Genomic DNA, 20546 nt, shown 5'->3' with positions numbered 1-20546 from the left:
GATCAAACTGATTAGTGGAAAGAAGAGAAAAGATCGAACTGACAAAGAACTAATGAAGATGGTACAATGGTGGGCGCCAAGATCCCTCTGGGATCTCTTGTTCGTAGAAAATTGTCCATCAACTTCAGTGTCATCACTCTAATGACATTGTTTTTGATTGGATTTTATTAAACTTTGTGCCAAGGTCAGTAAGGAGAATCCTTAGACAAGTTTGTACTTCATTGTTCTATTATGTTAATGCTAAGACTTTTCTGTAAAGACATTTAATAAAGGTATTTTTCATGGAAATTCTTGAATTATATGCTGACATGTAAAAAAAATCAAAAAAGAAGAAAAACAGAAAAGAAGAAGAAAAATAGAAAAGAAATTAAACACGGATTAATTTAAATAAGTCACTACCACTGATTTTGTACAAGTGTATCTACATATGGAAACAAAGTTCAGTTTTTCAGTGAATTTATATTATGGCATAATAATTATATGCTAGTAAAATAGTATTTTGCAATTTTTCTAGTATTGAAACAGGGTTCTTTTCCCAAAATGATTCAACAAATCTTTGACAGAATTCTAGGAGATCACATATATTGACAATGCTATCAGGACAGTCTGGCATAGCAGTCTCACCAAATCAAGTCTGGCATAGCAGTCTCACCAAATCAAGGCCCGCCTAGCAGTCTCACCAAAACAAGTCTGGCATAGCAGTCCCACCAAATCAAGGCTCTCCTAGCAGTCTCACCAAATCCAGTCTGGCATAGCAGTCTCAACAAATCAAGGCTCGCCTAGCAGGCTCACCAAATCAAGTCTGGCAAAGCAGTCTCCCCAAATCAAGGCTCCCATAGCAGTCTCACCAAATAAAGTCTGGCATAGCAGTCTCAACAAATCAAGGCTCGCCTAGCAGTCTCACTAAATCAAGTCTGGCATAGCCGTCTCACCAAATCAAGTCTCGCATAGCAGTCACACCAAATCAAGGCTCCCCCAGGAGTCTCACCAAATCAAGGCTTGCCTAGCAGTCTCGCCAAATCAAGTCTGGCATAGGAGTCTCACCAAATCAAGACTCGCATAGCAGTCTCACCAAACCAAGTCTGGCATAGCAGTCTCAACAAATCAAGGCTCGCCTAGCAGTCTCCCCAAATCAAGGCTTGCCTAGTAGTCTCACCAAATCAAGTCTCGCATAGCAGTCACACCAAATCAAGGCTCCCCTAGCCATCTCACCAAATCAAGGCTCGCCTAGCAGTCTCACCAAATCAAGGCCACTAACCGTAACATATAGATTGGGACTACCTGTACACATAGTTGGTAACTACTCAGTACTCCTTAGAAATAATTCCTACACAATTTCAACATGTATCTATCCCTACTTGGTCCTACTGCCACTCAACACAGCCAGTAGTAAACAATTTTGTCACCACTTTAAAAACAGGTGTCCAAAAAAAATACCATGTAAAATATTTAAGTTACAAAAAGTCTGTCCGTCCTTGCGAAGTAGCTGACCAATAAACAAGTTGTGCAGCGGCTATAAGCTCATCAGGCCACGATGCGGGTGGACTTTCATCGAGACGTGTGAATGGAAATTGAAAGTGCATCAGTAAAATGTGTGGTTTCCTAAAAAACCAGATGACGATTTAAAAGACGCTGTTGACTGGATTCTTGTGTCGTCCGAACGTGACAATAGGACTAGTTCATTGTTCGACCATTCGGCATGTGTTGTCAGTGTCGCTGACGGTGTGCCATGTATTTTTTTCAGCAGCCTTATTTAATTAAACAGTGTGATTTCTAGTTATTAACACAGATTTGAAAAAAAAAATATGAAATATATGTATGTTTTTAAACCGTATGTATGTTTACATAGTGAGTTGTACATGTAGTACTGTTAATATTACTACACACTTGCTATTATTGAATCATAACAACATTTTGAGTTGGTACTTTTATCTAGAGGCACTGCAACACAGAGGTAAATATAAGAGCATAATATGCAACAGTATCCAAACTTTCATTTCTTTGAAATTTTCATTAAATGGACTTCAGTTAATTATTGTTCAAATTCAGAGTTGTCACTGTCCCTGTTAACAGCTGCGAACTTGTGATCGCGAGTCCCTATTTTCATCAAAGGTTTCATACCCATTTCAATATCATTACCATTTCTGATTTTTTTATGAAAGTAGGCCATCCAGCCACCAATGCATAGCATAGTTATAAAAGTCAACCCACAATGCCATACATAATACATTGTAATAAGCAGGAATGAATGGTGATCTTCTGGACTCCATTCCTTTGCTCCTGGTAAAGGGTTATGCAGAATGAAGCCTATTTGCCAGAACCAGGTACCTTGCAGAAAGATGAAATAAGTCCTTGCCAATGCCGCGAGAATGTTGTGTCTCCATTTCATTTCGGCCATGACTGCCAGAACATTAGCAATTATGGTGTAAACTAGAAGGGTGTGTACCAGTACGTCGATTCCGTCCCTACCGTGTAGGTGGAACTTAAACAGGATTCCTTCCACAACTACAGCAAATATCATGCTCACATAGTCTAAATCCCTGAGGACTGGGAATCGGAAGTATAGCAACAAATCCATGACTCCTGTTAGTCCAAAGAAGAAGAACATAGTAGCATGCTGTGCGTTTTCTGGTATGATGTGGCCATTTTTAAAGCCTGTGTATATTTCCAGACTAAATCCAACACCAACAAAGAAGAGTTTGATGAGTGATTCGAGTGGCCAAGCTTTAGCCCTGCCACATAAACACTCGCAGGAATAGGTGGGTGTGGAAGTGAATTGGAGGCGTTTTTGTCGACAAGTGAAGTATCTATGAAATATTTGAACAGTCCACCATAATGCAAACACAATGAAAAATGATCCTGGAAGGGCATGACCTTCAAAGTTTCCCATGATTCCTCAGTAAATTTTCTGTCTGATAATCAACACTTTCTGCAAATAAATCATGAAGAAAAAATATTAAAGTTTTGATAGACATTATAAGATGATATTTGAATAGCAGACATTGTGATATCTCAGAATAGCAGACATTGTGATATCTCAGAATAGCAGACATTGTGATATCTCAGAATAGCAGACATTGTGATATCTCAGAATAGCAGACATTGTGATATCTCAGAATAGCAGACATTGTGATATCTCAGAATAGCAGACATTGTGATATCTCAGAATAGCAGACATTGTGATATCTCAGAATAGCAGACATTGTGATATCTCAGAATAGCAGACATTGTGATATCTCAGAATAGCAGACATTGTGATATCTCAGAATAGCAGACATTGTGATATCTCAGAATAGCAGACATTGTGATATCTCAGAATAGCAGACATTGTGATATCTCAGAATAGCAGACATTGTGATATCTCAGAGATCATAATGGAATCAAAAATAATATTTCAAGATATCTTATCAAACAAGGATTCTGAAAACATTGATATTCTGGATGTATTGTTACCAAAAATACTGAAAACGCTGGATGCATCAGTACCAAGGTTACTGAAAAAAATTGTGATTTTAAATGTATAATTACAAAATATATTGAAAACATTAGTATTTTGGATTGAAGATTTATTGCTACGAAGATTGCTGAAACATTGATATTCTGGATGCATCAGTACCAAGGTTACTGAAAAAAAATGGTGATTTTAAATGTATTATTACAAAATATATTGAAAACATTGGTATTTTGAAATCTTGATGTATTGTTGCCAAGGTTACTGAAACATTAGTATTTTGGATGTTTTGTTACCAAAGTTACTGAAAATGCTAGTGTTTTGGATCTATCGTTATAAAGGTTACTGAAAACACTGGTATTTCAGATGGTTTTTTTAACAAGGTTGGTATAAAAACACTGGATTAGGATTTCCTGAATTGAGAAAAACACTTTTTTTGATAGATTTTTCTGTCATGTTTTTTTTTTTTTTTATAACCAGGAGGGAAAAAGTGTAAATGGATCAGTTAGATTTTTTTATCAGTCTGTTCTAAAATTCTTCTCCTATCTTATACCTCTGTGCAAGCATTCCTCCTATCTTATACCTCTGTACAAGCATTCCTCCTATCTTATACCTCTGTACAAGCATTCCTCCTAACTTATACCTCTGTGCAAGCATTCCTCCTATCTTATACCTCTGCAAGCATTCCTCCTATCTTATACCTCTGTACAAGCATTCCTCCTATCTTATACCTCTGTACAAGCATTCCTCCTATCTTATACCTCTGTACAAGCATTCCTTTGAATTCATCTAATAAACAATATCATGTGTATGTAAAGAGAGAACCAATCTCATTGTACCTAGTCAAGTCTATGAAAACTCACAGTAGGTTGATATGTAGGATCAAACTCTTGGTGTTCTTTCAATAATTATGTGAATCAAAGTTCATGTAGGATATCAACCTGCTGGAAACGAATGCGATAAAACATGCCAGAAAATGACCCTGTAATATTCTCTTTCCACTTTTGTAAGTGTAGATGACTAATTATGATATATACCAATGAGATTATCTATGTACACAGACATTATGCTGAACATAAATCTACATACAAACCTTGTAAAGAGTTGATGTAGCTCTCTCAGTGCTTCAATAATGTTATCTGAGCGAGATAATGTCTCAAAATATTTTAGACTAAATCACGGTGGCCTGAGCTGTACTGATAAATGTCTAATCTTTTAGACACGTGAGGCTCTCCTGATACAGACGATTATATGTATATATGTGTACTTATGTTCTGTATCCAAAGACTCATTGATGAGAATGTCGTTTTTACACAGGTTTATAATCTAATCACATGGTGTGTTGATACATGTATAGGATTGCATTAGTACACCATGCATCATAAAAGTTGCTATTATTAGAGTATTGTCATTATATGTCAATTTAAATGAACATTAGGCGTAATTGGACAGTAAACACTAAAGGAGTTAGCTAGTTGATAATACGCTACAAAATACATTTTGAAAATGAACTTCATTTTGTTTTTGTTATTCTGTTCTCTCAATTTTGTTCCCCTATGTTTAAACAGAGAAAACATTATTTTATCTGCACTTGCATTCAAAAGCATCTAAATATGTTAATACAAGGAATTCCTAAGGAATTTATTTTGAACTTTCATAAAGTCAACAACGTTCAGTTTCTGGACTGTTTTACCATGGCCCCTAAAAAGTTCTACATATTTTATCTTCTACTTATGTTGTATAACTTTGAGTGTATCCCTCCTTGTGTTGTATAACTTGGGTGTATCCCTACTTATGTTGTATAACTTGGATGTATTCCTACTTGTGTTGTATAACTTTGAGTGTATCCCTCCTTGTGTTGTATAACTTGGTTGTATCCCTACTTATGTTGTATAACTTGGGTGTATCCCTACTTATGTTGTAGTACTTGGGTGTATCCCTACTTATGTTGTATGACTTGTGTGAATCCCTACTTGTGTTGTATAACTTGGATGTATTCCTACTTGTGTTGTATAACTTTGAGTGTATCCCTCCTTGTGTTGTATAACTTGGTTGTATCCCTACTTATGTTGTATAACTTGGGTGAATCCCTACTTATGTTTTATAACTTGGATGTATTCCTACTTATGTTGTAGAACTTGGGTGTATCCCTACTTATGTTGTATGACTTGGTTGTTTCCCTACTTATGTTGTATAACTTGGATGTATTCATACTTGTGTTGTATAACTTGGATGTATTCATACTTGTGTCGTATAACTTGGGTGTATCCCTACTTATGTTGTATGACTTGGGTGAATCCCTACTTGTGTTGTATAACTTTGGTGTATCCCTACTTATCTTGTACAACTTGGGTGAATTTTAATCCCTACTTGTTTTGTATAACTTGGGTGTATCCCTACTTATGTTGTATAACTTGGATGTATTCCTACTTGTGTTGTATAACTTGGGTGTATCCCTACTTATGTTGTATGACTTGTGTGAATCCCTACTTGTGTTGTATAACTTGGATGTATTCCTACTTGTGTTGTATAACTTGGGTGTATTCCTACTTGTGTTGTATAACTTTGGTGTATCCCTACTTCTCTTGTACAACTTGGGTGAATTTTAATCCCTACTTGTTTTGTATAACTTGGGTGTATCCCTACTTATGTTGTATAACTTGGGTGAATTTTAATCCCTACTTGTGTTGTATAACTTGGGTGTATTCCTATCCAAAAAATTACTTGGTCCACTTTTAATGTTACTTGATTAAAATAGGTTTAAACCTTCTAATGTAATGATATGAAGCCTGTAGTATAAGCTTCATTGCTTTCAAGATTGTTAAAATAATTTGACCTTGACCTGTTTTGAAGGTCATAGATGTCAGATGTGCCAACATTATTAAATAACTGGTTAGTGATTCAGGCCAATTGGTCCTCTTGTTTGAAAAATATATATGAAACAGTTAATCTTCATAAAAATTTCAAGAATATTCATCTGCAGACACTGGTATGCTAGAACCTACCCCACTGGGTAATCCTTTTAATGGATGGAAAGATCTAAAGGTGTTTTATCAAAACTATAGACCATAATGGACTCATCCAGATTAATGCATGATAAAAGTCTACTTAAGTAACATAGGGTTGAAAGGGCTAAGGCCCATGGGCCTCTTTTCTGATTTTTTGTTTGTGACTATTTTTTTTATACTTCTGATACCTACATTGTACAGGGAGCGCACTCCTTCAGGTCCCTACCTACATTGTACAGGTAGCACACTCCTTCAGGTCCCTACCAACATTGTACAGGGAGCACACTCCTTCAGGTCCCTACCTACATTGTACAGGGAGCATACTCCTCAAGGTCCCTACCTACATTGTACAGGGAGCACACTCCTTCAGGTCCCTACCTACATTGTACAGAGAGCACACTTCTTCAGGTCCATACCTACATCAATCTGATTAAAATCATCTGTTACATGGCTCCGCCTGAACATCTGAATGTACCGCGGTCAGGGTCACGTTCACGTTACCTTTAGATGAACCAATCAGAGGTGCGTTGGCAAACTTTTGCCAGCAAATCGGAATATCATAGTCGATAGATAAATATTGAGGGGTATCAAACAGATTAGTTTTCCAAAACAATTATGGCGGCGGGAACTGATGTTTCTACGACGCCAAGGAAAACATACCCATACCCCGTGGATGACCAATAAGATAAGGCTGATATTTAGACAGAAAAATAGAATTCACAAAAAAGCAAAAAATATTAATAGTCAGACTTGTTGGGAAACCTTTAGACTAATTAGAAATGAAGCTATTGATATGATAAGAAATGCCAAGAAGTTTTATCTTGAAAATCTCCAAAAATCCTTATGTGATAAATCTGTACCACCTAGTAAGTGGTGGAAAGTTTCCAACTCTGTTTTAAACTTTAATAATAAACTGAAAAGTATACCACCAATATATGATGAAGGAATGAGCATTCAACACCCAACTGATAAAGCTGTGACTCTAAATAACTACTTTTCATCTATAGCATCTTCTTCTCCTGATCTTGAACAATTACCTCCCTTGGTTAATAACTTTCCTTCTAAACTAGATAATATCTTTATTTCTGAGCAAGATGTTTTAGACCAATTACAAATCCTTAATGATAAAAAACCGCCTGGTCCAGATGAGATGATCCCAAAAATTATTAAGCAGCTTCGTTCCTCCATTTCATTACCGCTACAATTGCTATTTAATAAAACCATAGAAACTGGCAAAATACCAACATCCTGGAAATTGGCAAATGTTAATGCTATTTATAAGGGTAAAGGGTCACAGAATGAAGTTACAAACTATAGACCAATATCAATCACATCATGGTTTAGTAAAATTATTGAAAAAATTATATTTAAAAATTTATATAACTATCTTACTGATAATGAAATCATATCCAAACATCAATCTGGATTCTTACCTGGTGACTCGACTGTAAATCAGCTTTTATCTATATATCACATAATAGTAAGTAATTTAGATGGGGGTAAAGAAGTGCGATTTGTATTTTGTGATGTGAGCAAAGCTTTCGATAGAGTATGGCATGATGGTCTTATATTCAAACTAGAGTCAATTGGAATAAAAGGAAAATTGTTATCTTGGTNTTTTTTATTCCTACTGTACATTAATGATATAACAGACCAAGTTAATAATAATATTAAATTATTTGCTGATGATACTTCCTTATACATAATTATTGATAATAATCCAATACAAGCAGCAGAAAGTCTAACAAATGATCTTCAGAATATAAGTACATGGGCAAAAAAGTGGGACTTAAAATTTAATGCTGCAAAAACTGAATCTGTTATTTTTACTAGGAAAAAAGAACCAAATCACCCACCTATTTCTTTCTTGAATGAACCACTAACTAACAATAGATTTCACACTCATCTTGGTCTTACTTTCACTGAAGATGGTAAATGGGCTGAACACATACAAAATACCTATGATAAGGCATATAAAAGAATAAACATTCTTAGAAGTCTAAAACATTCTGTTGATAAAAAATCACTTATTATAATGTATACCTCTTATATTAGGCCAATCTTAGAATATGCAAGTGTAGTATGGGACAATTGTACAGAACAGGAAAAAACACTTCTCGAATCAGTCCAATTAGATGCAGCCAGGATAATTACAGGATTACGCCGAGGAACATCTCATGTGAAACTTTACGAAGAATTAGAATGGGAAACATTAGCTGAAAGAAGAAATAAACAAAAATTAATTTTTATGTATAGAATTCTGCATAATGACTCCCCATCTTACTTATTAAATATTATAGATCCATTTATTAATGATATTACAAGTACAAGATATGAGTTAAGGGGAAATAGAATTTTTAATCCGCCTCTCTGTCGAACAGATAATTATTTTAACAGTTACTTTCCTGCCACTCTCAACAAATATAATCAGCTGGACTCTACTATTACTAACTCCCAATCCCTATCTCAGTTTAAAAAACACCTAAAAAACCTTAACAAACCCCATAATGATGTAACCCTCATATTTAAATATTCAGGATGCAGAAAAATTAATATTATTTTTTGCCAACTACGAAATAAGGCCAGTAATTTGAACTTTGACCTTTATAATGATCACTTGTCTGGATCACCTACTTGTGATTGCAGACAGGATCACAAAACCCCCTACCATTACTTTTTTGAATGTCAAAATTTTGATAACCAAAGACATGTTCTGATATAATCTCTTTACCGAATGATAATCATATGCATAATAATATAAATGTCTTTCTCAATGGTTGTTCACAATGTAGTGATGATATAAATGCTTCTATACTTGAAAAGGTATCAGTCTTTATCACTGATACAAAGAGATTCCTTAACCACCATTAGTTGTTTCTGTACTGTGAATAATAAAATTCAGTCTTTCTATAAAAAAAATAAAAAAAATAAATATAATTCTTACTTTATAAATTGATAAAATAAATTGATGAATGTAGGTGGTTGGATGATGATGAAAAAATGATGACTTCTGCTGAAAATAATTAACTATATATAAAATATGTACATTGTATTATCAAAAATCTCCTAGTGTTGCATGGCGAGGATCCAAGGTCTGCTGGGGTGAATGACCAAAGCCAGTGTATGGCTAAGGACTTTGTATGGTCAGAATCCCTAGTAGCTTATGGATCTCTTGCTGCCCAACACTGGGGGATCCTTGGTCTAAATAAATGAGGCATATATATATTTATTTAACTAAAACTTCTATGGGAGTTACTCCCCTTGCATCACTATTTCTGTAACTATTTCATGTACCATTTCTTTCTATTTCTTTCTATATATAGTTTATATTCGTTTGTAATTCTGGCTAGGAGAGGACTTATATAGGCATAGCCTGTTGTCCAATTCTTTTGATTTTTCAATAAAATTTACTGAAATGAAATACCCATTGAGTAATAATTGCGTAGGCAACACTGCCATACAGTCTTTCTTCTCTAATAAAGCTTCGAATATCTTTTTCTGTTCGGGTTTCAGACGATCAATCTCAAACAACTTCAGAACTTTCGCATCATTCTCATCAATGTCCACCATATTTGTTACAACTCCAAGCGCCCTTTTGAAAGAGGGTCACTGATTGGTCAAAACTTAATGAGTATTTATAAATATAAAGGTCACCTGAACGTGACCCTGACCGCGGCACACTCAGATGTTCAGGCGTAGTACAAAGTTAATGAAGCCATGTAACATATGATTTTAATCAGATTGTACCTACATTGTGCAGGCGTTTATTTTGATTCTCTCCTCCCCTCTATTGTTCTAAAGATTAGATAGTACTAAATCTGTGTAATTCAATATACAGTGGAACCCGCTTATTATGATATTCTATTTGCCAGAGAAAAATATCATAATAACCGATATTATACAATTATGGACTTTTGTGCTGGTGAATATGATGTGATATGAACCTGAAAATGTGACATTGACAGAGGCGAAGATGAGGTCAATATCACTTTTTCAGGTTCATATCACATCATATTTACCAGCACAAAAGCCCATAACTGTTTTATTATATGCTTCAACAATCAAATAAAACAACAAAACTCAAGGTTCTGATTTTCAACGCGAGTCTCCGTGTAAAATTTAGCCAGGTTTGAATTCAACAGTTCAGCATTGTAGCTTTCGAAGGCATTGTCTAGGTTATTTTTCTTAAGATAAGCATGGAGGACATGCACTGTGTGTCCAATGGCCTTTTTATGTTAACAGCATCTTTATCCTAAAATAGTTTTGGTAATTTTCGGATGTAACAGAGGAGAAACGTTCGCCAGCAGCCATCTTCTTATGTCGTCTGACAGATCGCGTTCTGGTCTAACTGCCCATGCTCTACGACAGGTTCCCGGGAATTTCCATATAGGCTATATTTAGAAATCAATATTCACTGGATAACCAGTCTACATGAGTTTTTGAGGACTAGTCACGTGTATAGGATCAGACCAATGTGATTGCGAGAAATTTTCATGCATATAATAAATCATAATAACCGATCGTTTTTATGTTGTCTGAACAGGAAGTGAGATGCCTTGTATTAATCAGACATAGATTGATGTGGAAACATGGAAAAATGTAACTAAAAAAAATGCTATACACATCATGTCCAGCTATGTCGGTCTGACATTTCTGTTCCTTCCCATGTATATCCTATTTCTCCTCCTACACAATCTTATATACAGATTTAATTCTGTATACCATGGTACTGTTGTTATATAGGTTATTTCTAGATATTCAGGTTGTGAAATGTTTTTGATAAAAATGTTTATTGCTGTACAAAGTTCAGAATCAAATAACTGCTGAAAGTGTACAGCGGCACTGTCTCTAAAGTAAAAGTTGTTACATAATACATGTACATATATATTTGTTATATTCCAGTCCCATACACACATATTATATATAATACTATGCTTGCATCATCTACAGAAGGTGCTTATTGTACTGTAATTATAGGTCACAGTGACCTTCAACTTGATGTAAAACATCAAATAAGTTCCAAACATATTCTAACAAACCAGAATATACTGTAAAAAAAATGTGTAAATAGTAAAATAGAAACCAAGAGAAGAGAAATCAAAGTTTATACACAAATATTGTATGTATAGGCCAAACGTCCCAGGTCAAGGCTCAAGTGACATAAAAAATAATTTCATCACATTGTTGTACAGATAAATAAAACCAATCGCTCACTCAGCCAGTCATAGCTTGACAACGGGACCAGTGGGTATTGAGACGTTGTGACACCACGTTTAAGTAAAACTTTGATATTACCTATTTGAAGACAGAGAAGAAATGTATGGTTTTATCTGACAAATAAAATTCTCAAGATAAGTCTAGACATCCCACAGAAATCTCACAGACATCACACAGACATCACACAGACATCACACAGACATCTCACAGACATCACACAGACCTCACACAGACATCACACACACATCTCACAGACATCACACAGACATCTCACAGACATCACACAGACATTTTTGTTTATTGTTTACTTGCTGATGAATGTCCATTAGATACACTGTAGCCACTTTGTAGTTGCTGGACCATCAAATAGCAGACTTGTAAAACATGCTGCCTCAGTGTATCCATGCCCCTTAATGTTTTATTTCACCTGTTTGTAGCTTACTACTGTCAGAACTGGCACCTAATCCCTGTCGGACTGAAGACAAACAAACCGATGAATACAGCCGCCCGATCACCAGGATCCTGTCCTTCCATCTTTATCACCGAGTCCATAATGGAACATTTAGCCAAAGCTCTCAACATGGACCCTACTGAGGTTAGGAGGGTTAACCTCTACCAAAAAAACCAGGTAAGGAATTCCTGTGTGTCAAATGTCAGGGGGTCAGCCTCTACCAACAAAACCAGGTAAGGTATTCATGTGATACTGATATGTCAAAGGCCAGGGGTCAGCCTCTACCAACAAAACCAGGTAAGGTATTCCTGTGTGTTAAAGGTCAAAGATCAGCCTATACAAACAAAGCAAGGTAAGGTATTCCTGTGTGTCAAAGGTCAGGATCGAGGGTCAACCTATACAAACAAAACCAAATAAGGTAATACTGTGTGTCAAAGGTCAGGATCAAGGGTCAACCTATACAAACAAAACTGGGTAAGGAATTCCTGTGCATCAAAGGTCAGGATCAAGGGTCAACCTATACAATCAAAACCAGGTAAGGTATTCCTGTGTGTCAAAGGCCAGGATCGAGGGTCAACCTCTACCAATAAAACCAGGTAAGATATTCCTGGGTATCAAAGGTCAGGAGGGTCAACTTCTGCCAACAAAACCAGGTAAGGTATTCCTGGGTGTCAAAGATCAGGAGGGTCAACATCTACCAACAAAACCAGGTAAGGTATTCCTGTGTGTCAAAGGTCAGGGGGTCAGCCTTTACCAACAAAACCAGGTAAGGTATTCCTGTGTGTCAAAGGTCAGGATCGAGGGTCAACCTCTCCCAACAAAACCAGATAAGGTATTCCCTGATACTAATGTATCAAGGTTAGGGGGTCAAAAGGGCAAGGTAAGTGTTCTCTGATACTGATATGCAAAAGGTCAGCGGTCAATGGGGCAAGGTAAGCGTTCTCTGATACTGATGTATCAAAGGTCAGGGGTCAACGAGGCAAGGTAAGTGTTCTCCGATACTGATGTGTATATAAAGTAATTGTGAAAGAGTTATATTCTTTTTATTATTTTTTTTATCTTATGCCATTTAGTTTGAAAAATTGTGTTTATCAGTTTTACTGATGAATGGAAAAAAAAATGAGTTATTTAAGGAATTGACTTTTTAAAAAGTCAAATGATTTATAAATAATGGAATCAGCCATTCTTTTTGTTTTTCTTTACTCATAGTTCATCCCGACAACTACTCTTTCACATTCCATCTGATTTCCCTGAAACAGTTAAACAGAAGTTGTAATGTGACATGTCTGTATATTTACTAGCTCACTCCATACAAACAGAAGTTGTAATGTGACAGTCTGTATATTTACTAGCTCACTCCATACAAACAGAAGTTGTAATGTAACATGTCTGTATATTTACTACCTCACCCCATACAAACAGAAGTTGTAATGTGACATGTCTGTATATTTACTAGCTTACTCCATACAAATAGAAGTTGTAATGTGACATGTCTGTATATTTACTAGCTCACCCCATACAAACAGAAGTTGTAATGTGACATGTCTGTATATTTACTAGCTCACTCCATGCGAACAGAAGTTGTAATGTGACAGTCTGTATATTTCCTAGCTCACCCCATACAAACAGAAGTTGTAATGTGACATGTCTGTATATTTGCTAGCTCACCCCATACAACAGAAGTTGTAATGTGACATGTCTGTATATTTACTAGCTTACTCCATACAAATAGAAGTTGTAATGTGACATGTCTGTATATTTACTAGCTTACTCCATACAAATAGAAGTTGTAATGTGACATGTCTGTATATTTGCTAGCTCACCCCATACAACAGAAGTTGTAATGTGACATGTCTGTATATTTATTAGCTCACCCCATACAAACAGAAGTTGTAATGAAACATGTCTGTATATTTACTAAATCACTCAATACAAACAGAAGTTGTTATAATGTAACATGTCTGTATATTTATGACATGTCTGTATATTTACTAGCTCACCCTATACAAACAGAAGTTGTAATGTGACATGTCGGTATATTTACTAGCTCACTCCATACAAACAGAAGTTGTAATGAAACATGTCTGTATATTTACTAAATCACTCCATACAAACAGAAGTATCCCGACAACTACTCTTTCACATTCCATCTGATTTCCCTGAAACAGTTAAACAGAAGTTGTAATGTGACATGTCTGTATATTTACTAGCTTACTCCATACAAATAGAAGTTGTAATGTGACATGTCTGTATATTTACTAGATCACCCCATACAAACAGAAGTTGTAATGTGTCATGTCTGTATATTTGCTAGCTCACCCCATACAACAGAAGTTGTAATGTGACATGTCTGTATATTTACTAGCTTACTCCATACAAATAGAAGTTGTAATGTGACATGTCTGTATATTTACTAGCTTACTCCATACAAATAGAAGTTGTAATGTGACATGTCTGTATATTTGCTAGCTCACCCCATACAACAGAAGTTGTAATGTGACATGTCTGTATATTTACTAGCTTACTCCATACAAATAGAAGTTGTAATGTGACATGTCTGTATATTTACTAGCTTACTCCATACAAATAGAAGTTGTAATGTGACATGTCTGTATATTTGCTAGCTCACCCCATACAACAGAAGTTGTAATGTGACATGTCTGTATATTTACTAGATCACCCCATACAAACAGAAGTTGTAATGTGTCATGTCTGTATATTTGCTAGCTCACCCCATACAACAGAAGTTGTAATGTGACATGTCTGTATATTTACTAGCTTACTCCATACAAATAGAAGTTGTAATGTGACATGTCTGTATATTTACTAGATCACCCCATACAAACAGAAGTTGTAATGTAACATGTCTGTATATTTACTAGCTCACTCCATGCGAACGGAAGTTGTAATGTGACAGTCTGTATATTTCCTAGCTCACCCCATACAAACAGAAGTTGTAATGTAACATGTCTGTATATTTACTACCTCACCCCATACAAACAGAAGTTGTTGTTATGTGACATGTCTGTATATTTACTAGCTCACTCCATACAAACAGAAGTTGTAATGAAACATGTCTGTATATTTACTAAATCACTCCATACAAACAGAAGTTGTTATAATGTAACATGTCTGTATATTTACTAGCTCACCCCATACAAACAGAAGTTGTAATGTGACATGTCTGTATATTTGCTAGCTCACCCCATACAACAGAAGTTGTAATGTGACATGTCTGTATATTTACTAGCACACCCCATACAAACAGAAGTTGTAATGTGACAGTCTGTATATTTACTAGCTCACCCCATACAAACAGAAGTTGTTATAATGTAACATGTCTGTATATTTACTAGCTTATCCCATACAAACAGAAGTTGTAATGTGACATGTCTGTATATTTACTGGCTCACCCCATACAAACAAAAGTTGTTATAATGTAACATGTCTGTAGATTTACTAGCTCACCCCATTCAAACAGAAGTTGTTATAATTTAACATGTCTGTATATTTCCTAGCACACCCCATACAAGCAGAAGTTGTAATGTGACAGTCTGTATGTTTACTAGCTCACCCCATACAAACATAAGTTGTTATGTGACATGTCTGTATATTTTCTAGCTCACCCCATACAACAGAAGTTGTAATGTGACACTCTGTATATTTACTAGCCCACACCATACAAACAGAAGTTGTAATATGACATGTCTGTATATTTCCTAGCACACCCCATACAAACAGATGTTGTAATGTAACATGTCTGTAGATTTACTAGCTCACCCCATTCAAACAGAAGTTGTAATGTAACGTGTCTGTATATTTACTAGCACTCCCCATACAAACAGAAGGTGTAATGTAACATGTCTGTATATTTACTAGCTCACCCCATACAAACAGCCGCTGCTGTACTGTAATATCTCGACCCTGCTTACTGAGCTGGAGACTTTGGCTGATGTTTCACAGAGGAAAAAGAGTGTTGTAACATTTAATCAGGTATTGTTTATGTCAAAATCTATTTATTATTTAGACCTTAAATTCAAGATACTGGATTGAATAATTTTGAATGTTTTGTTATGTATTCAAATAAAAGCAAAGTAGCTCAGTAGAGCTATTCCATTGACAATAACAACAATGAGAGTGTTATTTGAAAACACCAAAACATATCACAATGGTATATTTAGTTTGTATTGCTGATGTAAAACAAAAAAAACGCACTACATGTAGTGGGATGGTATATATGCTTATATGGTGTAATTTTAAGCTACAGGAAGAATATAAAAAAATATTTGTTATGTTTAGAAATGGCTGATATAATATGAACAAATCACATGAGAAATGAGTTTCGAAGGGGAAAATATTAAAAGCACAATAATGTAGTAAACACACAGTCAAAACTGAGGATTACGTAGGTACAAATTTAGATTGTCCTATTACCAATACTCAGTAAAATGTAAGCCGTTGAACTAAGCTAACGACTGAGCCACACAGGTGTAAATTATTACAGACATATGATAAGATATATATCGGGGAGCCACACAGGTGTAAATTATTACATACATATGATAAGATATATATCGGGGAGCCACACAGGTGTAAATTGTTACAGACATATGATAAGATATATATCGGGGAGCCACACAGGTGTAAATTATTACATACATATGATAAGATATATATCGGGGAGCCACACACATATGATAAGATATATATCGGGGCCGTCCCAGGTGTGTTACAGTCTCCAGGAGACGGGAAAACTCAGCCAGTTTCAATTCATCTGGTAAATTACAGTAATTTTTACCATACCTGTCCGCAAGGTCTAAAACTCGTTGTGGAGAGAGACCAATTAAGATCCTGAAGAACACCCATTCAAAACTGTACACCAGGTCGAGTTATAAACAGGGCAGTCATTTGTACCATTGTCGTTTGTCGCATTGTTAAAGTCATGCAATACTACCTGTACAGGCTTGTGCCTGACTACACACCCTATCAAAATACGGATATCTATACCTTATCGTGTTTAAATAAATACCCGTCCTCAAATGTGTTCCGATACACAGTGATCTAATGTATCTTACCAAAGCTAAATGGTTAATGTCAACACATAACCAAAGCATTTAAAACATCTTCTGTCATTAGATGTCCCCAATGATATTAGTACTTGTATAATAAATATATTAATACAAGTCTCCTTGATTTTATAGATAGCTGTAGTGTTAAGGTAAACAGCACCAACAGTTAAACTATATTATAACTGTTGTCACTATTGTGAAATATTAGTTTAGGTAAACAGCACCAACAGTTAAACTATATTATAACTGCTGTCACTATTGTGAAATATTAGTTAAGGTAAAGGGAACCGACAGTTAAACTATATTATAACTGCTGTCACTATTGTGAAATATTAGTTTAGGTAAACAGCACCAACAGTTAAACTATATTATAACTGCTGTAACTATTGTGAAATATTAGTTAAGGTAAAGGGTACAGCCCCCTAAACTATATTATTACTGTTGTCACTATTGTGAAATATTAGTTTAGGTAAAGGGTACAGACAGTTAAACTATATTATTACTGTTGCCACTATTGTGAAATATTAGTTAAGGTAAAGGGTACTGACAGTTAAACTATATTATTACTGTTGTCACTATTGTGAAATATTAGTTTAGGTAAAGGGTTCAGACAGTTAAACTATATTATAACTGTTGTCACTATTGTGAAATATTAGTTAAGGTAAAGGGTACAGACAGTTAAACTGTATAAATAGCTCTGACTACACAACAACACAAATGTGTTACCTTGTTTTACATCTCCAGAACAACCGCTGGAGGAAGAAAGGCCTGTCTATAGTGCCAATGAAGTTTGAAATTTTTTGGGAAGGAGGCAACTACAACTGTCTTGTGGACGTCTACCAGAGTGACGGAAGTGTTATCATAGATCACGGAGGCATTGAGTGTGGGCAGGGTATCAATACCAAGGTAGGGACCACAGTGACGGAAGTGTTATCATAGATCACAGAGGCATTGAGTGTGGGCAGGGTATTAATACCAAGGTAGGGACAAGAGTGACGGAAGTGTTATCATAGATCACGGAGGCATTGAGTGTGGGCAGGGTATCAATACCAAGGGAGGGACCACAGTGACGGAAGTGTTATCATAGATCACAGAGGCATTGAGTGTGGGCAGGGTATTAATCCCAAGGTAGGGACAAGAGTGACGGAAGTGTTACCATAGATCACGGAGGCATTGAGTGTGGGCGGGGTATCAATACCAAGGTAGGGTACAGAGTGACGGAAGGGTTATCATAGATCACGGAGGCATTGAGAGTGGGCAGGGTATCAATACCAAGGTAGGGACCAGAGTGACGGAAGTGTTTAATTATCATAGATCACGGAGGCATTGAGTGTGGGCAGGGTATCAATACCAAGGTAGGGTACAGAGTGTAAGCTGGACTACTAAGTCTGTGTATCTCATTAGGTAAAAGTACTGTTACTATTTATAGAAAAAAAAGGTCCAAAACTGAATCTAACTTTACATAACTGCTGGTTCGAAAATGTCTTGCAGACATTAATTTCCTATATTTTCTATTTTTACAATATTTGTTGATGATTTGATATCCAATATGTACACGTTTTTGTCTATAATGATTTGAAATCCAATATTTACACATTTGTGTCTGTAATGATTTGATATCCAATATGTACACATTTGTGTTTATAGTGATTTGATATCCAATATGTACACATTTGTGTCTATAATGATTTGATATCCAATATGTACACATTTGTGTTTATAATGATTTGATAGCCAATATGTACACATTTGTGTTTATAGTGATTTGATATCCAATATGTACACATTTGTGTCTATGATAATTTGATATCCAATATGTACACATTTGTTTGTAATGATTTGATATCCAATATGTACACGTTTGTGTCTATATTGATTTGATATCCAATATGTACACATTTGTGTCTATAATGATTTGATATCCAATATGTACACATTTGTGTCTGTAATGATTTGATATCCAATATGTACACGTTTGTGTCTATAATGATTTGATATCCAATAGGTACACATTTGTGTCTGTATTGATTTGATATCCAATATGTACACATTTGTGTCTATAATGATTTGATATCCAATATGTACACATTTGTGTCTATAATGATTTGATATCCAATATGTACACATTTGTGTCTGTAATGATTTGATATCCAATATGTACACGTTTGTGTCTATAATGATTTGATATCCAATATGTACACATTTGTGTCTATAATGATTTGATATCCAATATGTACACATTTGTGTCTGTAATGATTTGATATCCAATATGTACACGTTTGTGTCTATAATGATTTGATATCCAATATGTACATGTTTTTGTCTATAATGATTTGATATCCAATATGTACACATTTGTGTCTGTAATGATTTGATAGCCAATATGTACACGTTTGTGTCTATAATGATTTGATATCCAATATGTACACATTTGTGTCTATAATGATTTGATATCCAATATGTACACATTTGTGTTTATAATGATTTGATATCCAATATGTACACATTTGTGTCTATAATGATTTGATATCCAATATGTACACGTTTGTGTCTATAATGATTTGATATCCAATATGTACACATTTGTGTCTATAATGATTTGATATCCAATATGTACACGTTTGTGTCTATAATGATTTGATATCCAATATGTACACATTTGTGTCTATAATGATTTGATATCCAATATGTACACATTTGTGTTTATAATGATTTGATATCCAATATGTACACATTTGTGTCTATAATGATTTGATATCCAATATGTACACGTTTGTGTCTATAATGATTTGATATCCAATATGTACACATTTGTGTCTATAATGATTTGATATCCAATATGTACACGTTTGTGTCTATAATGATTTGATATCCAATATGTACACATTTGTGTCTATAATGATTTGATATCCAATATGTACACGTTTGTGTCTATAATGATTTGATATCCAATATGTACACATTTGTGTCTATAATGATTTGATATCCAATATGTACACGTTTGTGTCTATAATGATTTGATATCCAATATGTACACATTTGTGTCTATAATGATTTGATATCCAATATGTACACGTTTGTGTCTATAATGATTTGATATCCAATATGTACACATTTGTGTCTATAATGATTTGATATCCAATATGTACACATTTGTGTCTATAATGATTTGATATCCAATATGTACACGTTTGTGTCTATAATGATTTGATATCCAATATGTACACATTTGTGTCTATAATGATTTGATATCCAATATGTACACGTTTGTGTCTATAATGATTTGATATCCAATATGTACACATTTGTGTCTATAATGATTTGATATCCAATATGTACACGTTTGTGTC

At 35.0% G+C, this 20546-nt stretch overlaps 2 protein-coding genes across 9 annotated transcripts in view; one reads left to right on the top strand and one right to left on the bottom strand.

Annotated features, from left to right (window-relative positions):
• The window catches only part of LOC110466688 (xanthine dehydrogenase-like), an 80387-nt gene that overhangs the window by 42205 nt on the left and 17636 nt on the right, over window positions 1-20546 (top strand). Inside the window, exons 25-27 of the mRNA XM_021523371.1 lie at window positions 12114-12304; window positions 16007-16120; window positions 17941-18102. Of these exons, the coding sequence (XP_021379046.1) occupies window positions 12114-12304; window positions 16007-16120; window positions 17941-18102 (467 nt within the window). The remainder of the gene's footprint in view (window positions 1-12113; window positions 12305-16006; window positions 16121-17940; window positions 18103-20546) is intronic.
• Window positions 1230-18674, bottom strand: LOC110466653 (transmembrane protein 45B-like). Of its 8 annotated transcripts, XM_021523336.1 has the most exons (4): window positions 18664-18674; window positions 15936-15939; window positions 8503-8675; window positions 1230-2929 (listed from the first exon to the last, which is right to left on the bottom strand). In XM_021523336.1, exon 4 carries the CDS (start codon window positions 2888-2890, stop codon window positions 2033-2035), a length of 858 nt encoding a protein of 285 aa, XP_021379011.1. In that variant the 5' UTR covers window positions 2891-2929; window positions 8503-8675; window positions 15936-15939; window positions 18664-18674; the 3' UTR covers window positions 1230-2032. The 8 variants fall into 8 exon arrangements, with proteins under 8 accessions (XP_021379011.1, XP_021379003.1, XP_021378983.1 ...); XM_021523328.1 differs by lacking the exons at window positions 15936-15939; window positions 18664-18674 and adding an exon at window positions 16931-17240; XM_021523308.1 differs by lacking the exons at window positions 8503-8675; window positions 15936-15939; window positions 18664-18674 and adding an exon at window positions 16931-17240.

This window comes from Mizuhopecten yessoensis, unplaced genomic scaffold (assembly GCF_002113885.1).
Source record: "Mizuhopecten yessoensis strain PY_sf001 unplaced genomic scaffold, ASM211388v2 scaffold1689, whole genome shotgun sequence".
NCBI classification, from domain to species: domain Eukaryota; kingdom Metazoa; phylum Mollusca; class Bivalvia; order Pectinida; family Pectinidae; genus Mizuhopecten; species Mizuhopecten yessoensis.
Note: the sequence above shows the minus strand (reverse complement) of the source record. Positions and strands in the feature narration are given on the sequence as shown.

Excerpts from the sequence above, each read along its gene's own strand:
- LOC110466653 (XM_021523336.1), bottom strand. The coding sequence starts at position 2,890 with ATGGGAAACTTTGAAGGTCATGCCCTTCCAGGATCATTTTTCATTGTG.